At 60.2% G+C, this 19,769-nt stretch overlaps 1 protein-coding gene across 2 annotated transcripts; it reads right to left on the bottom strand.

The window, feature by feature from the left end:
- Positions 1-177: 177 nt before the first annotated feature.
- GGT1 (gamma-glutamyltransferase 1) lies at positions 178-19,594 on the bottom strand. 2 transcript variants are annotated; one of them, XM_079943069.1, is made up of 13 exons: positions 19,544-19,594; positions 10,552-10,720; positions 9,899-10,063; positions 9,145-9,275; positions 8,910-8,996; positions 5,948-6,144; positions 5,563-5,716; positions 4,492-4,641; positions 3,950-4,086; positions 1,421-1,608; positions 1,113-1,240; positions 720-1,018; positions 178-380 (listed from the first exon to the last, which is right to left on the bottom strand). In XM_079943069.1, the coding sequence occupies exons 3-13, from the start codon at positions 10,057-10,059 to the stop codon at positions 234-236; spliced, it is 1,779 nt and encodes a 592-aa protein (XP_079799195.1). In that variant the 5' UTR covers positions 10,060-10,063; positions 10,552-10,720; positions 19,544-19,594; the 3' UTR covers positions 178-233. The 2 variants fall into 2 exon arrangements, with proteins under 2 accessions (XP_079799195.1, XP_079799196.1); XM_079943070.1 differs by lacking the exons at positions 4,492-4,641; positions 5,563-5,716; positions 5,948-6,144; ... (3 more) ...; positions 10,552-10,720; positions 19,544-19,594 and having other exon boundaries at positions 1,421-1,630; positions 3,950-4,045.
- Between the last annotated feature and the right edge of the window lie 175 nt (positions 19,595-19,769).

Here is a 19,769-nt window from a genome sequence, read left to right on the forward strand (position 1 = left end):
CCTTCTCTCCATCCTTCCCTGCCAGGTGGTCCCACTTCACACAGGATGCTGAGGCCCAGGGAATTGGGAGCTGGCCGGCAAGACCGCCCAGAGCCTGGCACTGCAGCCCCCATTTATTGCACTGCTTTGCCGCTCACAGGGGAAGCATGTCCCCCAAAGTCCCACTCCCAGCCCCCCACCCCCAGCGGACATCTCATCCCTGGGCTGCTGGTCCACCTTGCCTGCCTGAGTACTCAGTAGCCCGCAGGCTCCCCGCCTTTCCTGGAGTCTGAGGCAGCCGCCCAGCCACCAGCTGTGCGGACAATGGCCTGTACCACAGCAATGAAGGTAGAAGTGACCTCGGTGTGGTGGTGCCGGGTCTTCAGGGCTGCAGCCACTGCCTGGGGGTGGGAGGGAGAGGGAGGCCTCAACGGGGGCCCAAGACACCATCTGAACCACGCCTGTGTGGGCATGGCTTCCAAAGACACCGGTGGCGCCATTTCTGTCTGAGTGGCCACGAAGAGCAAGTTGGGGGCAGCTGGGCCGACTGGGTCTCATCGGAGCAGGTGGCCTGGCCCTCAGAGCATGGGGTGCAAAGTGGCCCAGGCAGCGGGCATGAGGGTCATCTGCCCCAGGCAGAGGACAGCAGCCATCGTCCACTCCGCAATGACACAGGAGATCCAGGCCCTGTTCCAGGATTCCCAGGGGCCCCCACTGTGACTCAGCACCACCCCCCCAACCTGGTCAATGTCTTTCTCCAGCGTCGTGGTGTTGGGCAAAAGCTGGTTGTGCAGCCGGGGCTCCTCCACTGCCTGCTTCACATCGTAGCCGAACCACAGGCTGTGGATGATGGCCTGCGGATGAGGGGATGGGGTCAGTGTAGCCCAGCGGGCAAGGGGCTGGGGGCACAGGCAGGTGGCACATACCAGTGCAGTGGACGTGGTGATCTGCGTGCCCCCAGAGGCACCCACCACCATGCGGACCTGGCCGTCCTGACCCACGATGATCGCCGGGCACATGGACGAGAGCGGCTGTTTCCCTGCAGCCGGCCGGTGGGAGGGAGGGGACAGAGGAGCTGGTCAGCTGCCTGCTGGGACACCAGCCCCCTCCCCACCCAAGCCCTGTGCCCACACCTGGCGTGATGAAGTTGGCCGGTGAGGGGGGCACCCCGAACTTGTTGATGATGTTGGGGGAGCTGAAGTCATCCATCTCATCGTTGAACAGGATCCCATTGGCCCGTGACAGCACCTTGGAACCGAAGCTGCAGACCAGCTGGGTCAGAGAGCTGTGCCCACCCCTGCCCCGTCCCACCAGCCCCACGTGCCCACCAAAGTGCCAACACGCTCCCTGGGGAGCTGGGGGCAAGCACTCTACCAATGTGGAGCCACCCTTCTAGGACACGCAGGCAGCCCCGGCCCACCCGGCCACCCAGCAGCCCTACTAGAGGTTGATGGTGCTGGTGGCCGACACAGCACTGCCATCCTCTGAGACCACGGACAGGTGGGCGGTGCCCCCGTCATCCGGCGTGTAGAACTCGGGCTCATAGTAAGAGGCCGGGTGAGTGGTGTCATCGGAGATCCGGGCCCGGAGCTGGGCAGCGAAGAACTCGGAGCTCATGTTGCGGACCACCTGCCGAGACCCCAGAGCTGGCCTGAGGAGGTGAGGGAGGTGGGGAGGGGGATGGGCTTGTGCGAGCAGCTCTCAGGAAGCCCCCAGCCATGGCTCTGACCATAACCCTCTTGCACCCAAAATCTCACGTGGCCCGTCTGACCCCCTCTCCCCAGCCTCTGTCTCTGTTGCTGTCCAGCAACTCTGAATGTCTGTCCATCCTCGGAGTCTCCACTTTCATTGCATCCAATCATTCATTCATTCAGGGAGCTTGTAACTTCATGCCCAGCACTGGGGGATCAGCAGGGAACAGACACGCAGGTCCCCACCCTCACAGCAGGGAAGACAAAGGCAGGCAGGGATGTGCTGGAAAGAACAAGCCAGGTGAGGGGGGTGGAGTGTGATGGGGTGGGAGCAGAGTGGTCAGGGAGGGCTTCTCAGAGAAGGTAATATCTGAAAAAGCCACCTGAATGGTAATGCAAAGGCCCTGAGGCAGGCCTGTGAGTGACAGGCAGACAGTGAATGGGGTTAGGGAGAGAAGAGGCTGAAGATGCCAGCAAGGGCTGATCCCATAGGTCCTTACAAGCCCTAAAAGGACTTCAAAGCCACCTGTGCTTAGGGCAGAGGAGTGATGGGTGTTATCCCTCTGGCAGCTGTGTGAGGGTGAAACCCAACCGGGAGGCTATGATATCCACCAGGTGAGAGTTGCTGGGGGCTCACCAGGTGGAAAAGAGGAACGGAGAAAGGCCCCAAGTCTTCAGTCTACAGTGGCCGCTAACTGGGGCAGGTTGGGAGCCTGCTTTGGGAAAGGAGCTCGTCGGACCCTGAAGAATCTGTCTCAGGTGGGTGATGGGCCACACCTGATGTGTTGAGTTCATGGGCAAGGCAGGGCGCAGGAGGCTGAGCAGAGGAAATGCCTCCAGAAGGTTCCAGCAACACCCATGAATTAAGTGACTAATCCAAGGGGAGAACGTTCAGCCTGAATCTACTTCCAAGGAAACAGGGTTGAATCCAGGAATTGGGACATCCTAAAAGACAACTGCCCTGGGCCTTAAAATCAACAAAACAGCCCAGGGGGTCCATTGAGGCTAAGAGATGGCAGACGTGACAGCAACAGCAGGTGTGAGCTTGACAGGCCGGGGGCCTCAAGACACGGATGGGACCCTTGGGAAAAAGCCGACCAGACATCTAAAAAGGAAAAAACAGGGAGAGCAAGGGGGAAACGGATGGAGATGGGGAGAGAGGAAGGAAATGTGCCGAAATGTCCGTAACTTTGCAAATTAAAAAGTCAAGGGAGGGAGGTGCTGGTGAACGTGGTGAGATGCTGCAGAGAGTGGACCGAAGGGGAAACGGAGGCTGGTCTCAGGACCTGGCAGCGCAGGTATGGAGGGAGGGAGGAAGGGCGGGCACCAGGGGAGAGGGCTCCAGAGAGGAGGTGGTGGCCAAGTTTGCCCCAATGGGGAGCAGAGGGACGGGGAAGCAGCTGGAGGGTTCTGGACCCACAACCATACACTTCTTTCGGAAATGACCCATCAGAAAGGGCAGACTGGGAACCCAGGAGGGAGAGCAGCAGTGTAGGAAGGGCGTGCAGAGTCAGAGAGTGGATGAGCAGAAGGCCAGTCTCAGCCAGGAGGGAGGGCAAAGAGGGGCATGATGCACTGGCTTCCACCACCTCAGGGATGCCAGGTGCTGATGTGGGGAGCAGTGAGTGCAAAATCATCCCCAGGTAAGAGAAGAGGGGCTGCTGAGCAGCTGCGGGAGGTCACAGGTCAGTGTGAGGGGGTCTGCGGGTCCACCTTGCGGCGGGGGGGGACCCAAGTAGGTAATGAGGGATGTGATCGGGGTGGAGGTGGAAGTCCAGCCTGGAGCCGGGGCACCTGGCGAGTGGGTGGGTTGGGCAGTGCAGGGCCTGGGTGGGGATCTGGGAAGTTAGCTCCTGGGTGTGACCAGGGAGCATGTGGCTGGGGCCTCTGCCCACCTGGAACGCTGGTCCCCTCCCCGAATCCACCCTCCTCCACCCTGAGGGCTGTGATGCCCCTGTGCATTCCTCACCTCGGCACTGACCACTCCAGAGCCTTCCAGGCCAAGGACACAGCACATGCAAAGTCCCCGAGGTTGGACCGTGGCAGAGGAGGGCACTACCACTCACTGACAAGTCTGTCTCTCCCACCCTGTGAGCTCCGTGGGGCAGAGGTTAGGACTCAGGGTCAACAGTCCATCCCAGCACACAGTAGGCCCGAGGGCAAGTCAGTGGCAGAAATAGATGAATAAAGGCTGAGTGAGGCTGGGGTGGCCCGGGGAGCCCTCCTGGCATCTCCATGGTAGGCCCCCCACCCATCGAAGGCCAGCCCCTGCCCTTTACCTCAGTCACATTGACAAACTTGGGGTCCCCAAGCAGGGTCCTCTTGGCGTAGGCAAACCGGAAGGCCTCCACTATGCGGTGGTAGGTCAGGCCCTTCTGCTCAGGTGTCTCCACGCTCTCCCGGGAGAAGTTGTACCCTGGTTGGGCAGAGCCAGGCAGGTTGGTGGTCCCGGTGGCCCCGGGACATCCCAGCTCGGCCAGGACAGCTGAGTGCCCTGGAAAGGGGGTGGTCCACGCCTCCCTGACCCACCTGGTTCACCTTGAGAAGGGGGACGTTTAATAACCAACAGCAGTGGCTGCTTGGGAGGCGGGGGAGGATGGAAGGAAGCAAGGGTCCCCCAGGTCTGGGCCTCACATGTCAGCCACAGGGCTACCCAGTCCACGGGGTCACAGATGACCGCTCAGGTTTGCCAGATGTGCCCTTTGGACCAGGCCGCCCAGCGTGAACTCTGGCACTGAGAGCCACCCCGTGATCCCGAGACCTCACACGGCTGTGCCCACCCCCAGGACGCTGCTCTGCAGGGCCGCGGAGGGCAGCTGACCTTTGAGGATGTTGAGGATGAGGGCCAGCACTGGCCCGCTGAGCGGGGCACTGGGCACATAGAGCTGGGCGTCCCCGAGGCCGATGCGGAGTGGGTGCTCGATCAGCTCTGCACGGTAGTTGTTCAGGTCCTCGGCCGTCACGATGCCCCCTGCATGGGGTGACACGGAGATGGGGCACACTTCTGGGGGGCCATCAAGCGGGGAGCCCTGTCTATCCCCGGACCTCCCTGACGGTGCCACCTTCCCCTGGCCAGGTCCAGGCCAGCGCCCTCCACCTGCTGCCCCACTGGCCTCTGGGTCTGTCGTCTGTCCTCTTGGCGGCCAGAGGATCTTCTCTAAGTGGGAGATATCTGCTCCCATCCCCCCGTCCCCTACCTCTGCCCCCCCCCACCCCCCGTTGGGTGGGTGGAGGGAAGCTCTTAATCTCTAGGGAAATGGCTCCAGACATACCAAGTATTTACAGGCTAATTTCCGATGTCAGTGGTAAAGGTCAACATGCTAATCACCCTCCTCCCTGACACACTGGAAAAACTAACATGAAGAGGCCATGGCTCGGTGAGGGAGAGGCAGCATGGGGCTCCTGAACCTATAAGAACCTGCCCACAAGTTCCCAACCGCAGGCCCTGCATGCAGCTCCTCCCATGCCTCGCTCACCAAGCCCACCCTCATCCCCTGTGATCCTCCTGGAGAAATAAAAGCCTTCTCTCCAGGCCTCAAACTGTTCTCTCTGCTTACAAAGTCCAACCTCACCTGTGGCTCAGGCACCACCTCCTCCAGGAAGTCCTCCAGGGTCTGTACTTTAGCACTTCCCCAACCCTGGCTCCTGCCTACACCTGCGTTCCCCCCACCAGGGTTTTCTCTCCTGGACTGCAGGGTTTCTCTCAGCTTTGACTTAACCAGGAGCTGTGGATCCGTGTGGCCTGTCATTAACTGCAGACACATCTGTGACCCTCCCCTGCCAGACACTCCCTGAGGGCCCAGTGTCCAGGCCAGGTAGGACCCAAGGACCCCAGGCTCAGTGTCCCCGCTGTGGAGTTCCTGGCCCCAGGCCCCTGAGGTCGCCCGCTCACCGGCCTCCTGGATGTCCTTGACAATCTGGGCCGTGAGGCTCCCGTTGTAGAAAGCCTGAGCGCCCTCCGAGGCCAGCGTCTCGTAGGTGTCGGCCAGCCGAGGCATGGTCACTCGGTCCCCCTCCCGCAGCACCTTCCCATCCCGGCAGAACACCTCGCTGGGGCAGAGGGGGCTCCCGTGAGGCAGGCAGGTGGGGCGGACTCAGCCACCCCACTCACACACACACACGAGAACAAAGGATGGGGTGCCCCTGTCCACAGAATCCAGCCCAGGTGGGGCCGGGACCCCACCCCCAGGCTCAGAACAGGCAGGGCTTTGGTCCCTCGTTCAGTGCAGGTTCCTTAAAGTGCCACCCGCTCTCGCCCACCAGTAGGGACCACAGACGTGCCACAGCTCAGGGTGCCGCTGGATAGCAGCCTGGCTTCTCTGCAGGGCTCCCGCCAAGCTCTTCCCCACAGGGAAGCCCTGGCGGGCCAGCTGGATGCTGGGCTGGAAGAGGCGAGCCCAGGGCAGCCGCCCGTGCCGCTGGTGTGCCAGCTCATAGCCGCGGATCTCGCCTGGAACCGCCACCGACAGCCCACCTGCGAAGGAGAGGGACACAGCTAGTGGCTCCACACGGGGGATGTTCCAGGCACATCCCCAGGTGGGACCAGTGAGGCTCAGGAAGGACATAGATTTTTGAGGTCACATCTGGACTCAGCAGGCATGAGTGTGGCTCAGCTCAGCTGTCTGATGAGGGCACAGGAGGGAGGGGCGGTAGCACGTGTGCTGGGTTCCGCTGTCCCAGGCCTGGATGCCTGTCTCCGCAGGTGCCACCGTGCCTGAAATCCCGTGCCAGGCCCACGGTTGCACAGCGAGAGTATAAGGAAGCCAGACCTCACCATCTCTCCGTTTGAGCCTCCTGGGCCACGAGGCCCCTCATCCCATAAGACTCAAGTGTTTCTCCAAAACCCGCCGAAGCCCCCAGTGCAAGCCCAGGCCACTCTCAAGGCCGGGCTGGTCCCAAAGCAAGGGCCTCTCTTCCTCTCTTCCATTGTCCCAACTGGGACCTGAGCCCAAACCCCTGCCCTGTCCCCTCTCTGGGTCTCGGTTTCCCCATCTGACCATAAAGAGTTTTGTTTCCCAGCACTGTCCTTTGAGGAGCCATGATTCCCCTGGAAACAGAGCCCTGGACCCTGGTTCCCCACTAGGCCTCACTGCCCCTGCCGCACCCTAAAGCCAGCACTGACCCAGAAAGTTTCAGCCACAGCCTCGGCTCCCAGGCACCCTCCTGCTCTCAACCCTGAGATGCAGGGTAGGGGGGCACTCCCAGGCTTGGCGGCTGCAGCTCTCGAGCTGCCTCTCCCACCCTGAAGTGGGGCACGAGGTTCCAAGAGCCGGGTTGTTACGACATTGGCACATCCCGGAAGGTTTGACACCCAGCACACAATTCCTCCCCCTTATATAAGTGCCGCCCTGACCTTGGTCAATCAGGCTCTCACGCCACACTCTCACCAAGGTCACCAGTGACCCCCACGCTGCCATCGCAGGGCCTCTTTCTCATCTTACCTGGCCCATCACTCTCTCTTCCTGAGTCACTTCTGCATCTCCCTGCCCTCTCCTCTGTCTGCACCAACTCTGGGTGCCCTCCTCCATGTCAGGCTGCAGGGTCCATTACACGCTGACAACTCCCAAACTGACTCTTCGGCCTGCTCCCCTGATGGCCAGATCTGAGGATGCACCTGCCCACTTGAAAAAGGCTTCTCAAACTTAACACCTCGCTGGTCTCTGTAAGGGCCACCCTGTCCTTCCAGGTGCAGACCTGAGACCCCAACTCACCCGAGACTCCTGGGTGAGCGTCACACCCAACCCATCAGCAAATCTGCAGCTCCGCCCTCCAAGTGTGCTCGGCCCAGCCACCAGCCGCCAACTTCATCTCTCCCTGATTATCACCGTGACATCCTGATGGGCCACCTGACGGGCAGGTAACTTGCTCCTCCTCTTTCACAGCAGCCTGAGGGGGTCCCATCAGAAAGCGGCCAGATCCACCCAGGTCCCCCTTTCGACTCAGGGAACACCTTTACCTCACTCAGACATGATGACCCATGAGGTCCAACATGACCTGGGCGGTTCTACCTGACCCTGTGTCCTCCTCTTTCCCCCAGACACCCCCACGGCTGCCCCCAGCCCCAGCCTCTGGGTCTTTGCTCACATGCCCTGACCAGGGCACCTGATGAACCCACAAGCCCTCCAACCCTTCCCACCTCTGCTTCCCAGGCAGTGTTGTGGCACATGGCACACCCATGTGTGCTCTCTCTCCCTGTTCCACCTGGAATGTGCATTTCACCTGTTACCTTTGTTTCTACTGGCTTAGGGAACAGCCCCTGATGCTGTAGGAGGTGCCCAACAAGCCCTAGTTAAATATGTGAATTCCAAGCATCCAAAGATGCTAAGTCTGTAAGATTCCCACAATCTCACACTCTGAATGATTTCATTTCTACACTGAGTTTCCCAATGGGTAAAAATTCAAAGACTGTGTTGGAGGGGATTCCAAAACGACTGCTCTCAGCACCCTACACAGGGCTCCACCTGCAGGAGGGGTCCTGCAAAGCCTGCAGGAGGGGTTCAGACCCACTATGGCCTTTAATCCCCACACCTCCTTCCCTCCAACCTCATCCTGCAATCCACTGGGGTCCTTGCAGGGGCGCCCCCTGGTGGCCATTGATTTCCCTTGGCTGCCTGGGGAGTTGCAGGGATTTCCTTCTTGGCTTAAGGACAGGTTAGAAAAAAGAGACTCCTTCCCATACTCTAGAGAGCTATCCCCACCGATGAACAAATGAACGAACGAATGAATGACTTGGATGCCCTTTAAAAACCCAGGGTTTAGATAGCCTGGGTTCAATCCCAGCTTTACCACCATCCAGCTGTGTGACCTTAATCAGTTTACATGACCTCTCTGGGCCTCAGCATCCCCACCTATAAAATGGAAATCAACACCACGCTACCCCTGCCAAGCGTACAGGGAGGATTCAAGGGGCTCATCGGTGAAAAGGGCTGAGCAGAGTGCTGGCCCCAGGACCCCGGCACATGCAAGCTGTTGTAATAGTAATCACTCTCTCCGTGTTCTAGCTCCAGGTGGCCCTGGAGGGACCTGAGCAGAAATAACAGAAGCTCTCTTTACCCTCTGTGATGATGGGCTTGACCAATCATTATGGAGGGTTTTGTGGGGCCAGGAAGGGATGGGAGGGGACTGCCAGAGCCACTCCCAGCCCCAGATGGGATGGGGGGAATATGGAGGGTGTGAGGGGGTGCTCATGCCTTCCAGCAGCTCGTCCTGCCCCTGCACCCACACCAAGCCTGCACTCACCTTCCTCTGACTGCTCTGAGCTGTTGAACATGCCGGCAGAGGCCAGCTGAGGGGCCACCTCTCGAGCATTGATGACCTCAGCCTTTCCTGGAAGAAGAAGCATGTGGGCAGTCCGGACCAACACCAGCCCCTCACTTGTGTGAACCTAGGAGTTGCCCAGCTCTGCCTGCCCAGCCCAACTGCAGCCTGAGGCAGGCAGCCCCGCCATTCACCTCCCACCCTGCCAGCCACTCACGTGTGGTGCTGTTGTAGATGGTGAGAAACAGGCCACCCCCGATGCCCATGCTGTGTGCGTTCATGAGCCCCACGCACAGCAGGGCCGCGATGGCAGCATCCACCGCTGAGCCGCCGTCCAGCAATGCATCCCTGCCAGTGGCACGTGCCGGGAGTGAGAGCCGGCGGGCTCTCTACCCTCCGAGATGCGCACCCCTCCACACACCTCCCCACCGCCTGGCCACACTGCCCAAAGGAGGATGGAGAGGAGCCCATAGTTTTTGATTTTTTAATGTAAAAGACTGTTGTATTCTAAAACCAATGGGCTTAAATGTTCCTCTTTTTCAAGCAAACAGATGTACGTGACTTATAATCGGAAAAAAAGGGGAAATTGTTACTTTTTATTAATAATATCTTTTTTCTGTTTAAGTTTTTAAGTGAGAACTGATCTTTGTACATGTGAGCTAGGGGTCTAAAAATAAAACAGCAGAGTTTCTCTGAAGAGACAGACACCCTTGAACTGAGAAAAGGGCTCAGCTGGACACTGGGAGACCCACACCCTGCTCTCAGGGCCAGTGTCCCCTTCTCCCCTGACCAGAAGCTGCTGAGAAGGTCCAGGGACAGGATAGGCAGCTCCACGCACACCGAACGCCCCTCATCCAGGCAGCCCGTTTACCAGTGGGGAAACTGAGTCCCAGAGAGGCGAGGGTCTTGCCCAGGTCCACTTACGGTGGCTGTCTTCCAGGGCCTGTGTCCCCACACCCTGCCCCACTCACCTCCCGATCTCTGAACAGCGCTTGGCATCCGCGGCCACGGCAGCTCTGGGGTACACGTGGCTGTGGGGCTTGAAGGTCTCAGGCAGCCAGACGCAGAGGCCAATGATAAGGAGCATTAGGACCACGGCCACCAGGGCCAGCAGCATGGACCGCTTCTTCATGGCTCTGCGGGCATGGGGGATGGGAGGGTAGAAGGTCAGGGGGCCACTGCTGACCTGGCCTTGGGCGCATCATCGTCCCACAGGGCACAGCACAAAGTCGAGCCTCAGACATACGTCCTCGTGTCTCCTTCCGGCCCCCAGAATGCATGGGCCACCCAGTCCCCAGATTTTTGCTCAGGCCACTCCCTCTGCCAGAAGCTCCTGGTCCTACCTCTGCCCCCCCAAATCCTCCTGCTTATCCTCGGGGCCCCCTCCCAGTAAGGACCCCATCTCCAGCAGGGAGTCCCCCGGATTTCACTTCCAGAGAGGAGCCCCTGATCCTGCAGTCATTCCGGGAGGCACAGGCCTGGCCTGATTCCTTCCCGGCACTGTTCTTGGGTCCCCAGAGTGACCTGCCACAGAGCGTGGGGTTCAGCTTTTGTTGTGTCCTCAAAGGGGGCACCCACAGTCTCCTGAAATTATCAGATGAGCCACCGTGGGACCAGAGCCTACCTTCCTCGGCGGGTGGGAGCCCTGAGCCTCCCAAGGAGGTGGCCACAAAAGACGGTTTGGGCTGAACAGGCCGGAGGAATAACTGAGGTCTCCTTCACGCTCTGCAGGAGCCTGCGGCCGCAGAATCTGCTCCAAGGAGACTCCCGCACCACGCAGTCTGCTTGTTCTCCTGAAAATGGAGCAGGTGTCTCTGAAGCGGGCTGGGCCTGGCCCTCCGGGGAGCAATGTGAGGTGTCTCTGCCTCTGATGAACTCCGTCAGCCACTCCCATGTTGGTGAATATTCCGTCCCCACAGTGCATTTCTCTCCTGCACAGCAAGGGTGTTGCCCAGAGCAGGGCAGGGAGCTGTCATGTGGCCAAGGGGTGAGGGCCAGTGTGCCAGCCGAGGGGATGGAGCATGGGCTCTGGGGCCAGCCTGCCCCGTCTCACCTGTGTGGGACCTTGGGCAAGTCACTGACCATCTGACCATCTGTCCAGTGGAATGACAGAAGGGCCTGCTGGGAGTATTGTGAAGATAAAGTGGGTTGGAAAGCATGAAGTGTTAGGTAAGTGTTGGCTATGTTGGGAGGGACTGGAGGTCTGTGTATGGCAGAGGGGAGCTGGTCAGCCTCCACTCACCGTTTATTTCCCTGTTGACTTCCTGCCAGGCTGTGAGGGAGGGATGGAAGTAATCCTTGGGGTCCCCGTGGCAATGGCAGCAGGCGAGGGGTGTGACCCCAACGGGGGAGGAGAGGTGTGGTGACAGAGGCAGGGTGCCTCCTCTCCCGGACTCAGTTCCCTCCAAAGGGCGATGTCTGCTGGAGAGCCCAGGGCTGGGACCCCTCTGGCTACCCTGTCCCTATTCACAGGGTCTCCTAGAGCTGGTCTAGGAATGGAGTCCCACCCAACGTGGGGGCCCAGACCCCAGCACAGAAGGGCTTTCTCCTCCCCAAGCTCAGGGGGCGGTCACACAGCTGACTACCACTCCACACCCCCAGCAGGGTCCAAGCCAGCCTCCTCTCTGTCTTGACCACCTTGACCGAATCTAGGCACCACCGTTTCTCGCTGGACACCCTCCCATCCCCCACCAGCACTGCCTGCTCTTCAGTCCTTGGAAGAGCGGTCAGAAGGCAAGGCTCTCTCCAAAGAGCCAGCCAGGTCCTGCCACCACCACTGCCCTGAGGACAGGCCATGCCCTCTACCAGGCCTGACAGCTCTCAGGGCGTACCCCGGGCCCTGGCAGGGGGCCAGGTCAGGGTTCTTGATAGAGGCAGCTGTGCTGGGAGGTCTGCGGGAACTCAGGAGCTGGGCCAGCAACCTGAGGCATTTGTTCCAGACCTAGAACTTTCCCATTATATGCGGTGGGGTGGGCGGGGCAAGACAGGAGCCGGTGTCCCCCTCCCCAGCACAGGCACAGCCCCACCCGTCAAGGAGGCCCCCCAGTCCTGTCCACTGGGTCAGGCCACGCTGGGCAGCTTGAGGGCATGGCCTCATTTCTCCTGGGCTTGGGACCATCCGCTGAGACCCCACCCCCACAACTCTGGGTCCTCCTCTCCACCCTCAGGCCCCTAGACAAGCCAGCCAAGACCTCCTGAGGTCCACACTCCAGCCCCCCACCAACCATCTGCTTGCGCATCCTTCCACCCAAGGGCCCAAGTGGGCTCCCCAAAGGGCAGGGGGTACCCTGTGAGGCTCTGTCTGCCAGGGAGTGGGGGGAGGGGTAGGCCGCACTGACCCATCCCCTTCTCCCTGGGCAGGGCAGTAGGGAGGTCTGACTCAGCCCCCCATAGGCAGCCATCCCAGCCCTGCGGAAGACACCCTGCCGGGTGACTGTGCTTCTGTTTCCCATCCCCCACACACGTTTTTCTCAGCCTCACTAAAACAACGTCCAAGCCCAGAGGACTGGCTCTCACCCAAATCAGTGTCAGGAAGGGAAACTGAGGCCAGAGAGCGGGTGCTTGACCTCCAATAGCGACCCTGCTCCTCCCCAGCCCGGTGGGCTTACCTGAGGCCTGAGGGCAGCGGGGGCCCGGGACAGCCCCTGTTCCTCAGAAGACAGCTCTGGGCTGGGACACTGGCTGGGGAGGAAGAGGCAGATTTGTCTGCCTGGGAAGGTCTTGGCCACAGTGTAGGCCAGGCCCCCCCCACTCCCAGGAGCTGCCCAGAGCCACGCCTGCAGCCCTGCCTGGGCAGAGCTCCTCTGGGGGCCTCAGAGCTGGGCTGGGATCTGGGGTGGGGGTGGGCTCCTCCCAGGAGGAGCAGAGGCAGGAAAGGAGCAGGAGGGGCCAGAGGAACTCACATGCTCACGTAGTCCAGGGGGTGGGGGATGGGGGTGGGAGGGGTGCGGGGGGAGACGGGGAGAGGCCTGCAGGGGGGGCACCTAGAATCCCTGTGTGTGTCAGAATAGGTGGAGAGCGGGCGGTCCTCAAAGAGAGGTCTGGCCTGGCAGGGAGGATGGCCGGAGGGTGGCCGGAGGCTGCTGTCATGTCATGGCAACAAGGAGGCACAGGGACTCGGCCTATTGCCAAGTGACTAGAGTTCACGCAGCCCTGGGAGGGCCCTGGAGGTACGAGGTGCTGTCAGCAGTGACCCTTGCGGTCCCCTGGATGGTGGCAGCAGGCAAGGGCTGTGGCCCCAATGGGGAAGGCGAGGTGTGGCGACAGAGACAAGGCATCCCTCCTCCTGGACTCAGGCCCCTCCGAAGGGTGGGTGTCCCCCACAGGCTTGCCCTGTCCTTGTTCAGAGTATCTGAACTCCAGGGCCAGACATGGTGTCCCAGAGATGGTTCCTAAGGCCGTGGAGCAGGGGTGTCACCAGCACCAGAGCAGAACCCAGACCTGAGAGGCTCACCACACCCCACAGCTGGACGGCAAGGGTACCTCCCTGGGGCACGGCCCAGGGCTTCAAGTCCGGAAGGTTCCACCACCTATCCAGGAACATTAGTGCCCCAGGCCCAAGGAACCACCTAAACAGCCTGGAAAGGCAGGGCCCAGAGACGGCCAGAGCGGGTCCAAGGTCACACAGCCCACCAGTGCACACCTGGCTACCCCGTACCCGCCCCAAGTTGCTGCATGTCCCTGACCAGCCCACCAAGGAGTCCAGAGTCAGGAGCAGCTGCAGACCCGCCCCAGGGAACTTGGACACTGCCCCCTCCCCCTTTGGCTTTCGTCAGCCAAGGAGAAGGCTCAGCCACTTCCTGAGTCATGCCTCCCTCCCCCTCTCCCCAGCTCGCTGTGCCGAAGCAGCCCAGGAGCCCCCACAGCCCCCATCTGTGCCATCTAATCCGCAATAACCCCGCAAGGCTGCAACATTTGATAGGTAGAAGGAGACGTGGAGGCTGACCAGACATTGCTGCCTGCCCTGGGTCACACAGCCAGAACAGGCCTGGTCCTATCACTCAACTGCCCTTGGGCGGGCTTGGCATGGAACCGAACCAATGCACTACCATGAAATCTTCAAGCAGCATGACCCTGGGATGGGGGTGCCATGACAGCTCTTTCCCTAGACACCATCCCCTCCCCTGCAGACCGGGGTAACTAAGAAGATGGACAAGGCAGGATCCAGGGACCAAGGCCCAAGACCTGTCCCCAAGGACTGGACATCAGCCAGGAACATCAGGGTATTTGGTCCTGCCTGAATGGCTGCATTGCAGCTCAGTCGGCTGGGAGGGGTCTGCAGTGGAGAGCCACAGGGCTCTGTCTCAATGCCTGAGCCTGCTCAATGGTTTTCTCCCTGCCTGGGATGGCATGAGACATGGCAGAAGTGGCAGGAAGGTAAGAAGAAGGTCTGAGTGGGCAGAGGATGACCCAGACCCCCCAGGTGACCTCAACAGGAAAACCCTGAGCTGAGGCAAGTTGGAGGAAGCCCAGCTGCAGCTGCAGGTTCTATGGAGGGGAGACAAAAGCGAAGGTGTCTCAAAGGCCATGTCGACTGAGGCATACATACGTACAGAACAAAGAAAGCCCTTCCTCACATATCAAGTGTGTCACATTCTGTCCCAGTCAGCCCCCCACACCCACATGCAGAGAGGGGACCTGGGGGCAGTTGGTCTGGGCTGGAGGTCTCCTCCAGACCCCACGGCTCCTGTCCTAGGCACAAAAGGTGGTGAGTTCTCTGCCCCCAGGAATATGCAAGCCTCACCCAGCCAGAGATACTGACCCTGCCATCAGCACCACCCCCTCCCAGTACACACACACACACACACACACACACACACACACACACACACACCCACACACACACCCATGCTGAATCTAGGCTGAGCGAGCATGTTCTAGGACGCAGCAGAGAAGAGAGCATGAAGAAGAGTGAGACAGAACAGACAGCGTGGGGTTTCTCTGTTAATCCTCCAGCCCCAGAGTCACAGGGGCGAAACTGGGCACAGCCCCAAACCCATTCACAGGCCTGAAGCCGAGGCTTAGGTAGAAGCGACTTGGCCCTGGAGGCACATGGATGGACAGGTAGGCACCCCTTCACCTTCCTTACCACCAATGCCCACAGTGAGGAGTGACGTCCCCTAGGTATGAGAACACAGCTCTGGGCAGGAAGCTTACCATGACCCAGACTGGATTTGGGAGGCTCCTTCCCCAAGACCTGATAACCACTACCTGCCAGAAACCTGTCGAAATAGCTATACATGCCTGCAATGACCACAAGGGGGCGGGCGTCCCCGGAGTTGTGCAATCACCCCTTGTACTTGTACCGGCCATGCCCCACCCCCACCATGAGAGCAAACCAGAGCCCGAGAGATGTGGCCCGAGGACACAGCACCTCAGCCCCCATCACCACTCACCTCCACTCCAGACCCGCCACCCCAGTGACCCCACCACCACCCCAGGCTGCCCCATCCTTCTGGGCCTCAGTTTCTCCACACTGCCCTCCTCCCTCTCAATCCAAGAAGCCCACTTCCCCACCCACCCCACAACTGTAGCAGTCAGCCAGGAAGCCTTGTCAGGCAGCCTCAAACCCACTTACTGGAAAAGAAACAGAGGCTCCCAGCCCAGACCCAGTCAGACCAAGGGCCTAAGGCTCTGCCCATCCGTGTGACCCCTCTGCAGGATCCGTCCACACAATCCCCACCCCCATCACCCTGAAGGGCAGCTCACTCCCATGACGCAGGTGTATAAACTGAGGCTCAGAGAGGACGGGGGACTCCTCCAGAGCACAGCCAGGACATAACAGAGCTGGGGCTGGAACCCAGTCCTCCAGATGCCCCCGAGAGGCCCCAAGCCTGAGCTCCCCACTCCTACGATGTCCAGCAGCTCAGAGATGGTGAGCTGAGCTTCAGGGTCACATAGCACTGGGGTACAGCCAGACGCCCATCCTGCCCCAGCTCACCTGGCTGCAATGCTGGTCCTCCTTCTGTACTCCAGCACAGAGCAGAGTCCCCAGTGCCCAGCTCCTCCCCTCCCTCCCCCTGCTGGCCTGAGTGGGGGGAGGCTTTAAAGGCACAGGAACCTTTCCAGGTGGGAAGAGGACTGGTTCCTGGTCCTGTCCCTGGGGCTGTGTGACCTGGGACAGCAGGTAGCCTCTTCAAGCCCAGTGGGGTCCCAAACCCTGCGTAAGAGACCTGAGCTTTGAGGGCCTCGGTAGGGCTACATGAGGCTGGGTTTCAGGCAGAGGCCAGTTAGGCCAAGGGTCCTCTGGGAGGAGGAGAACTCCCGGCCACGTTCAATATCCAAAGAGAGGTCCCACAGTGCTGGGGCACAGCCAGATGCCTCCACCAACAGGGGTGGGTGTGTGAGCATCAGAGGCCCCGCCAGGCCTGAGAAGCCTGACGCTTTCTCTAGAGTTCCTGGTCAGGGGATGCCCTCGCCCCCACGCCCGGGGCTGCAGATGTCCACAGGCTGTCACTCCAAGGACCCTGGTCACCGTCACCAGGACAGAAAGGAGTCACATGAACCGGGGAGTCTTTCCTCATCCCTCAACTTCCTGGGGTTGAGGAGGCAGGCTGATGGAGGATGGGGCCATCTGCTCACGACCCCGCACCTGCTCCAGCCAACAGGATGGGGTGGGTACCCCCACAGGGCTGGCAGGCCCAAGCCTGCCCATTCTTCTGAGGTCCACACACAGCCTGCTGCTTACACGTATTCATCCATCATTCATTCATTCACTCACTCTCCCATCTGACCCTGGCCCATTCAGATTCTTCTCTCAAGCAGCCCCCAGCCAGACTGAAGATGGGATAGTATAGTCAACCAAGGAGGAAGAGGAGCCCAGGACCCCCAGGGAGGGGCAGAAACTATGCGGGGGGGGGATCCAGATAGCACTGGGATCGGACTGTGGAGGCCAGCCAGGCAGAGGGAACAATTTGAGCCTGGGGCATCTCCGCAGCAGTGAGGGTACAAGGGAGACTCTTGACCGCCCTGACCCTTCCTGAGCCCTGAGGCATCAAAGCTGGAAAAGGAAGTGGCTGAGCTCAGACCCTGAAGGCCAGGCCAGTGCATCTGGACTTAGAGAGCCCGGGGAGGCTGGTGAATGTGCCACCGGGCTGGGTAACCCATTAACCCCAGCTCACTCATTAAGACCATTAGCTCCTCAGCCATTCTGGGAGTCAGGCAGAGGGCAGGGGCCATGGGAAGAAGGGAGTGTTGATGGGGCGCTGGCTGGGGGCTGGCTGAGCTTGGGTCTCTGTGTCCCTGCTCCTGGAGGAGCTCCCCTGGGTCAGGCCGGCCTCCAGCCAGGGGAGCTGCCAAGGCAGCCTGGGGGCCCCACCCCACCATCCCAAAACCTTTCATCTGCTAATCACCCCTGTGGTGCTGGCACACAGGGGTGTGCGACCTAGAGAGTTTGGGGGCCTTGGCCAGACAGGAGGCTCAGGCCCTGGACCAGTGGTCAGGGAGGCAGGCACCTGGCCCATCCCCCACTCTGAGAAGTGGGTCCACAGAGGCCTTGGAGGCCACTTTCCTGCTCTAACAGGCTCAGGTCTGCCCCACTTCTATGCCTGGAAAAACAAAGCACTTGTGGGGCAAGCAGGGTGTTCCTGGCACAGGAAACCTCACCCTAAGTAGAAAAAGCACTTACCCAAAGCTACCCGGCAGGACAGCAACCCAGGAAATGGGGAAAGACCTGCAAACCACTTCCTACCAGTGGTGCCCCACCCTGCTGTCAGGTCCTGGGAGTGGCTGTGTCTGAGCCCCCAGAAGTGCCAGCTGAGCCTGTGCCCCAGGTGGGCCACATCCGGCTGGTAGAGACACAACATCCTGGGCGTTCCCTGGTGGCCTTGTGGTTAGGATTCTGGGCTTTCACTGCTGGGGCCTGGGTTCAAAACCTGGTGGGGAACTGGGATCCCACAAGCCACGTGACTCGGCCAGAAAAAAAGACACAACATCCCAAAATGCAGTTGGGAGCCTCACAGTGAGTGAGCCAGGCAGGCAGGTCCAGATGCAAGCAGCATCTGACCCATCCTCCAGAGCTGCTGGGCCAGGACCTCAGGGCCCACCGGGAGTCAGGAAACCTAATATCATCCAAGACACTTTGTGTCCCCTGGTATCTGCACCAAGGAGACATCTGGTCAGTTGGCTGAACAAAAGTTCATCTTCATCAATTTGAGGACCACAGAATCTCAAATGTTTGGCCTCTGAGCTCCCATCTCCATCACCCCAGAAGGGTCGGCTTGCACACCTGCCATGACAGGGAACTCACTACCTCTAAGGACAGTGAGACTGGTTGTTTGGCAGGTTCTTCCCAATGTCAAGCCCCAATTGCCCTTCTTGGAATGCCTTCTGCACCGGCTTCAGGGGGACCTGGCCTAACACCCTGCCCACTGTCAGAGGCCACAGGGCAGGGCTCCCCATACCCTATGGCTATTGGGCCACCACCTCTCAGAGCCACACAGACCACACCGAATGGACGGAAGAACTCGGGTTTGGTGAAGGGGATGGTGAGGCCCAGTGGTAGTGGGAAGTGAGCTCTGGCCAACTGCAGGCATAGGCAGAGAGCCCCCTGTGTCCCAGACACTCCCTGGTGCCCTTGTAGCGGTTCACCATCTCAGCACCCACCTTTGATGTGAGGACAGAGGCTGGAGCTCCGGCAAGTACATGAGCCTCCAGGGCTAGCAGCTTGTTAACACCTGGAAACTTCCGGCAGCAGAGCCAGTCTGGCACCTGGTGGACCAAGTCTAATTCCCAAACTCAGAGGCAGCGCAACCAAGGGCATGGGCTCTACAGTCCCTAGGTTCAAGTTCAGTCCCAGCCCTGATGGCCCAGGGTCTCCTCTTTCTGCCTTCAGTTTTCTATCTGGATAGCAGGGATCATTAAAATAGTTGTTGGGCAGATGCACTGAGACGGCCATGCACAGGCTGCTGTGAGCACCATGACCTCCATGGTCCAGCACCCGGGCCTGCAGCTGCCTCTCCCTCCTGGAGGAGCAGCTCAGAGCTCAGAGGTCATAAGTGCCCCACTCCTGGCCACCGCAGCCTCCCTGCCTACGGCTCCCTGCATAGGTAGCATGTATCACATCACCTCATAATTATCTGCGGTGTCTGGGAGCTCCAGGGGGTGGGGGAGGAAGGCTGCGTCTTGCCCACACCCCAGCCCAGCACATGGCTTGGTCTCCCGGAGAGCCGACATACTCCTATCTCCAGGTGTGTGTGTGTGGGTGCAACGCCCAAGCCCACCTGTCCACGGCTGCCATCCCCCACCCCGTGACCCTGCACAGGGCTAAGTGGGTGCGCGGTTCCGCTAATGCCAAAACTGCCCCACACTCTCCATGCACACCCTGCTCAGCCTGCCTGGGCTTGTAGAAGCCCTGCCCCCACCCCCTTTTTCAGCATCTCTTTGGCCCCCCCCTCACTGAAACATCCTGTTGGCTGATGTTTCAGATGCCTAACCAACAAGCCGGAACCTGAGCTAGGCAGCTACCCTCCCAGACCTCCACCGGCCATGTTAGCCAGGGCCTAGCCCTGGACAGCAGCCCACGCATCCTCCCCGGCCCTGTCCAGCAGCCCCTACCTCTACACCCCCTCCTGCTCGCCAAACCTGACCCCCCAGCCCCCCGCACCGCCCCCTCTCACCTGGCAACTTTGCAGAGTCCCCAGCCGCTCTACTACTGCATCCGCAGTGCTCTGAGCACATCCCTCCCCCACTGAAAAACACTTCAAAGGTTCACGTGGCCCTCCAGATAAATTCCTGTCAGCTGGGGCCTGCCCCTTCCTCTGTGTGATTCACCCACTGCCCTACTGCTGGGGCTCTTCCATCAGGCCCCAACTTCAACGCCACCGCCTCCTCATTGAAGCCCTC

The sequence above is a fragment of the Stenella coeruleoalba genome (assembly GCF_951394435.1).
Source record: "Stenella coeruleoalba genome assembly, chromosome: 14".
Lineage (NCBI taxonomy): Eukaryota > Metazoa > Chordata > Mammalia > Artiodactyla > Delphinidae > Stenella > Stenella coeruleoalba.

What these genes read in the sequence shown, in the direction of transcription:
- GGT1 (XM_079943069.1), bottom strand. Translation starts at nt 10,059, where the DNA reads ATGAAGAAGCGGTCCATGCTGCTGGCCCTGGTGGCCGTGGTCCTAATG. An exon ending in CTCAGAGCAGTCAGAGGAAG is followed by an intron (nt 6,145 to 8,909) that starts GTGAGTGCAGGC and finishes TCTCCTTCGCAG; the next exon opens with GTGGGCTGTCGGTGGCGGTT. An exon ending in CAAGGACATCCAGGAGGCCG is followed by an intron (nt 4,642 to 5,562) that starts GTGAGCGGGCGA and finishes CACCCCATGCAG; the next exon opens with GGGGCATCGTGACGGCCGAG.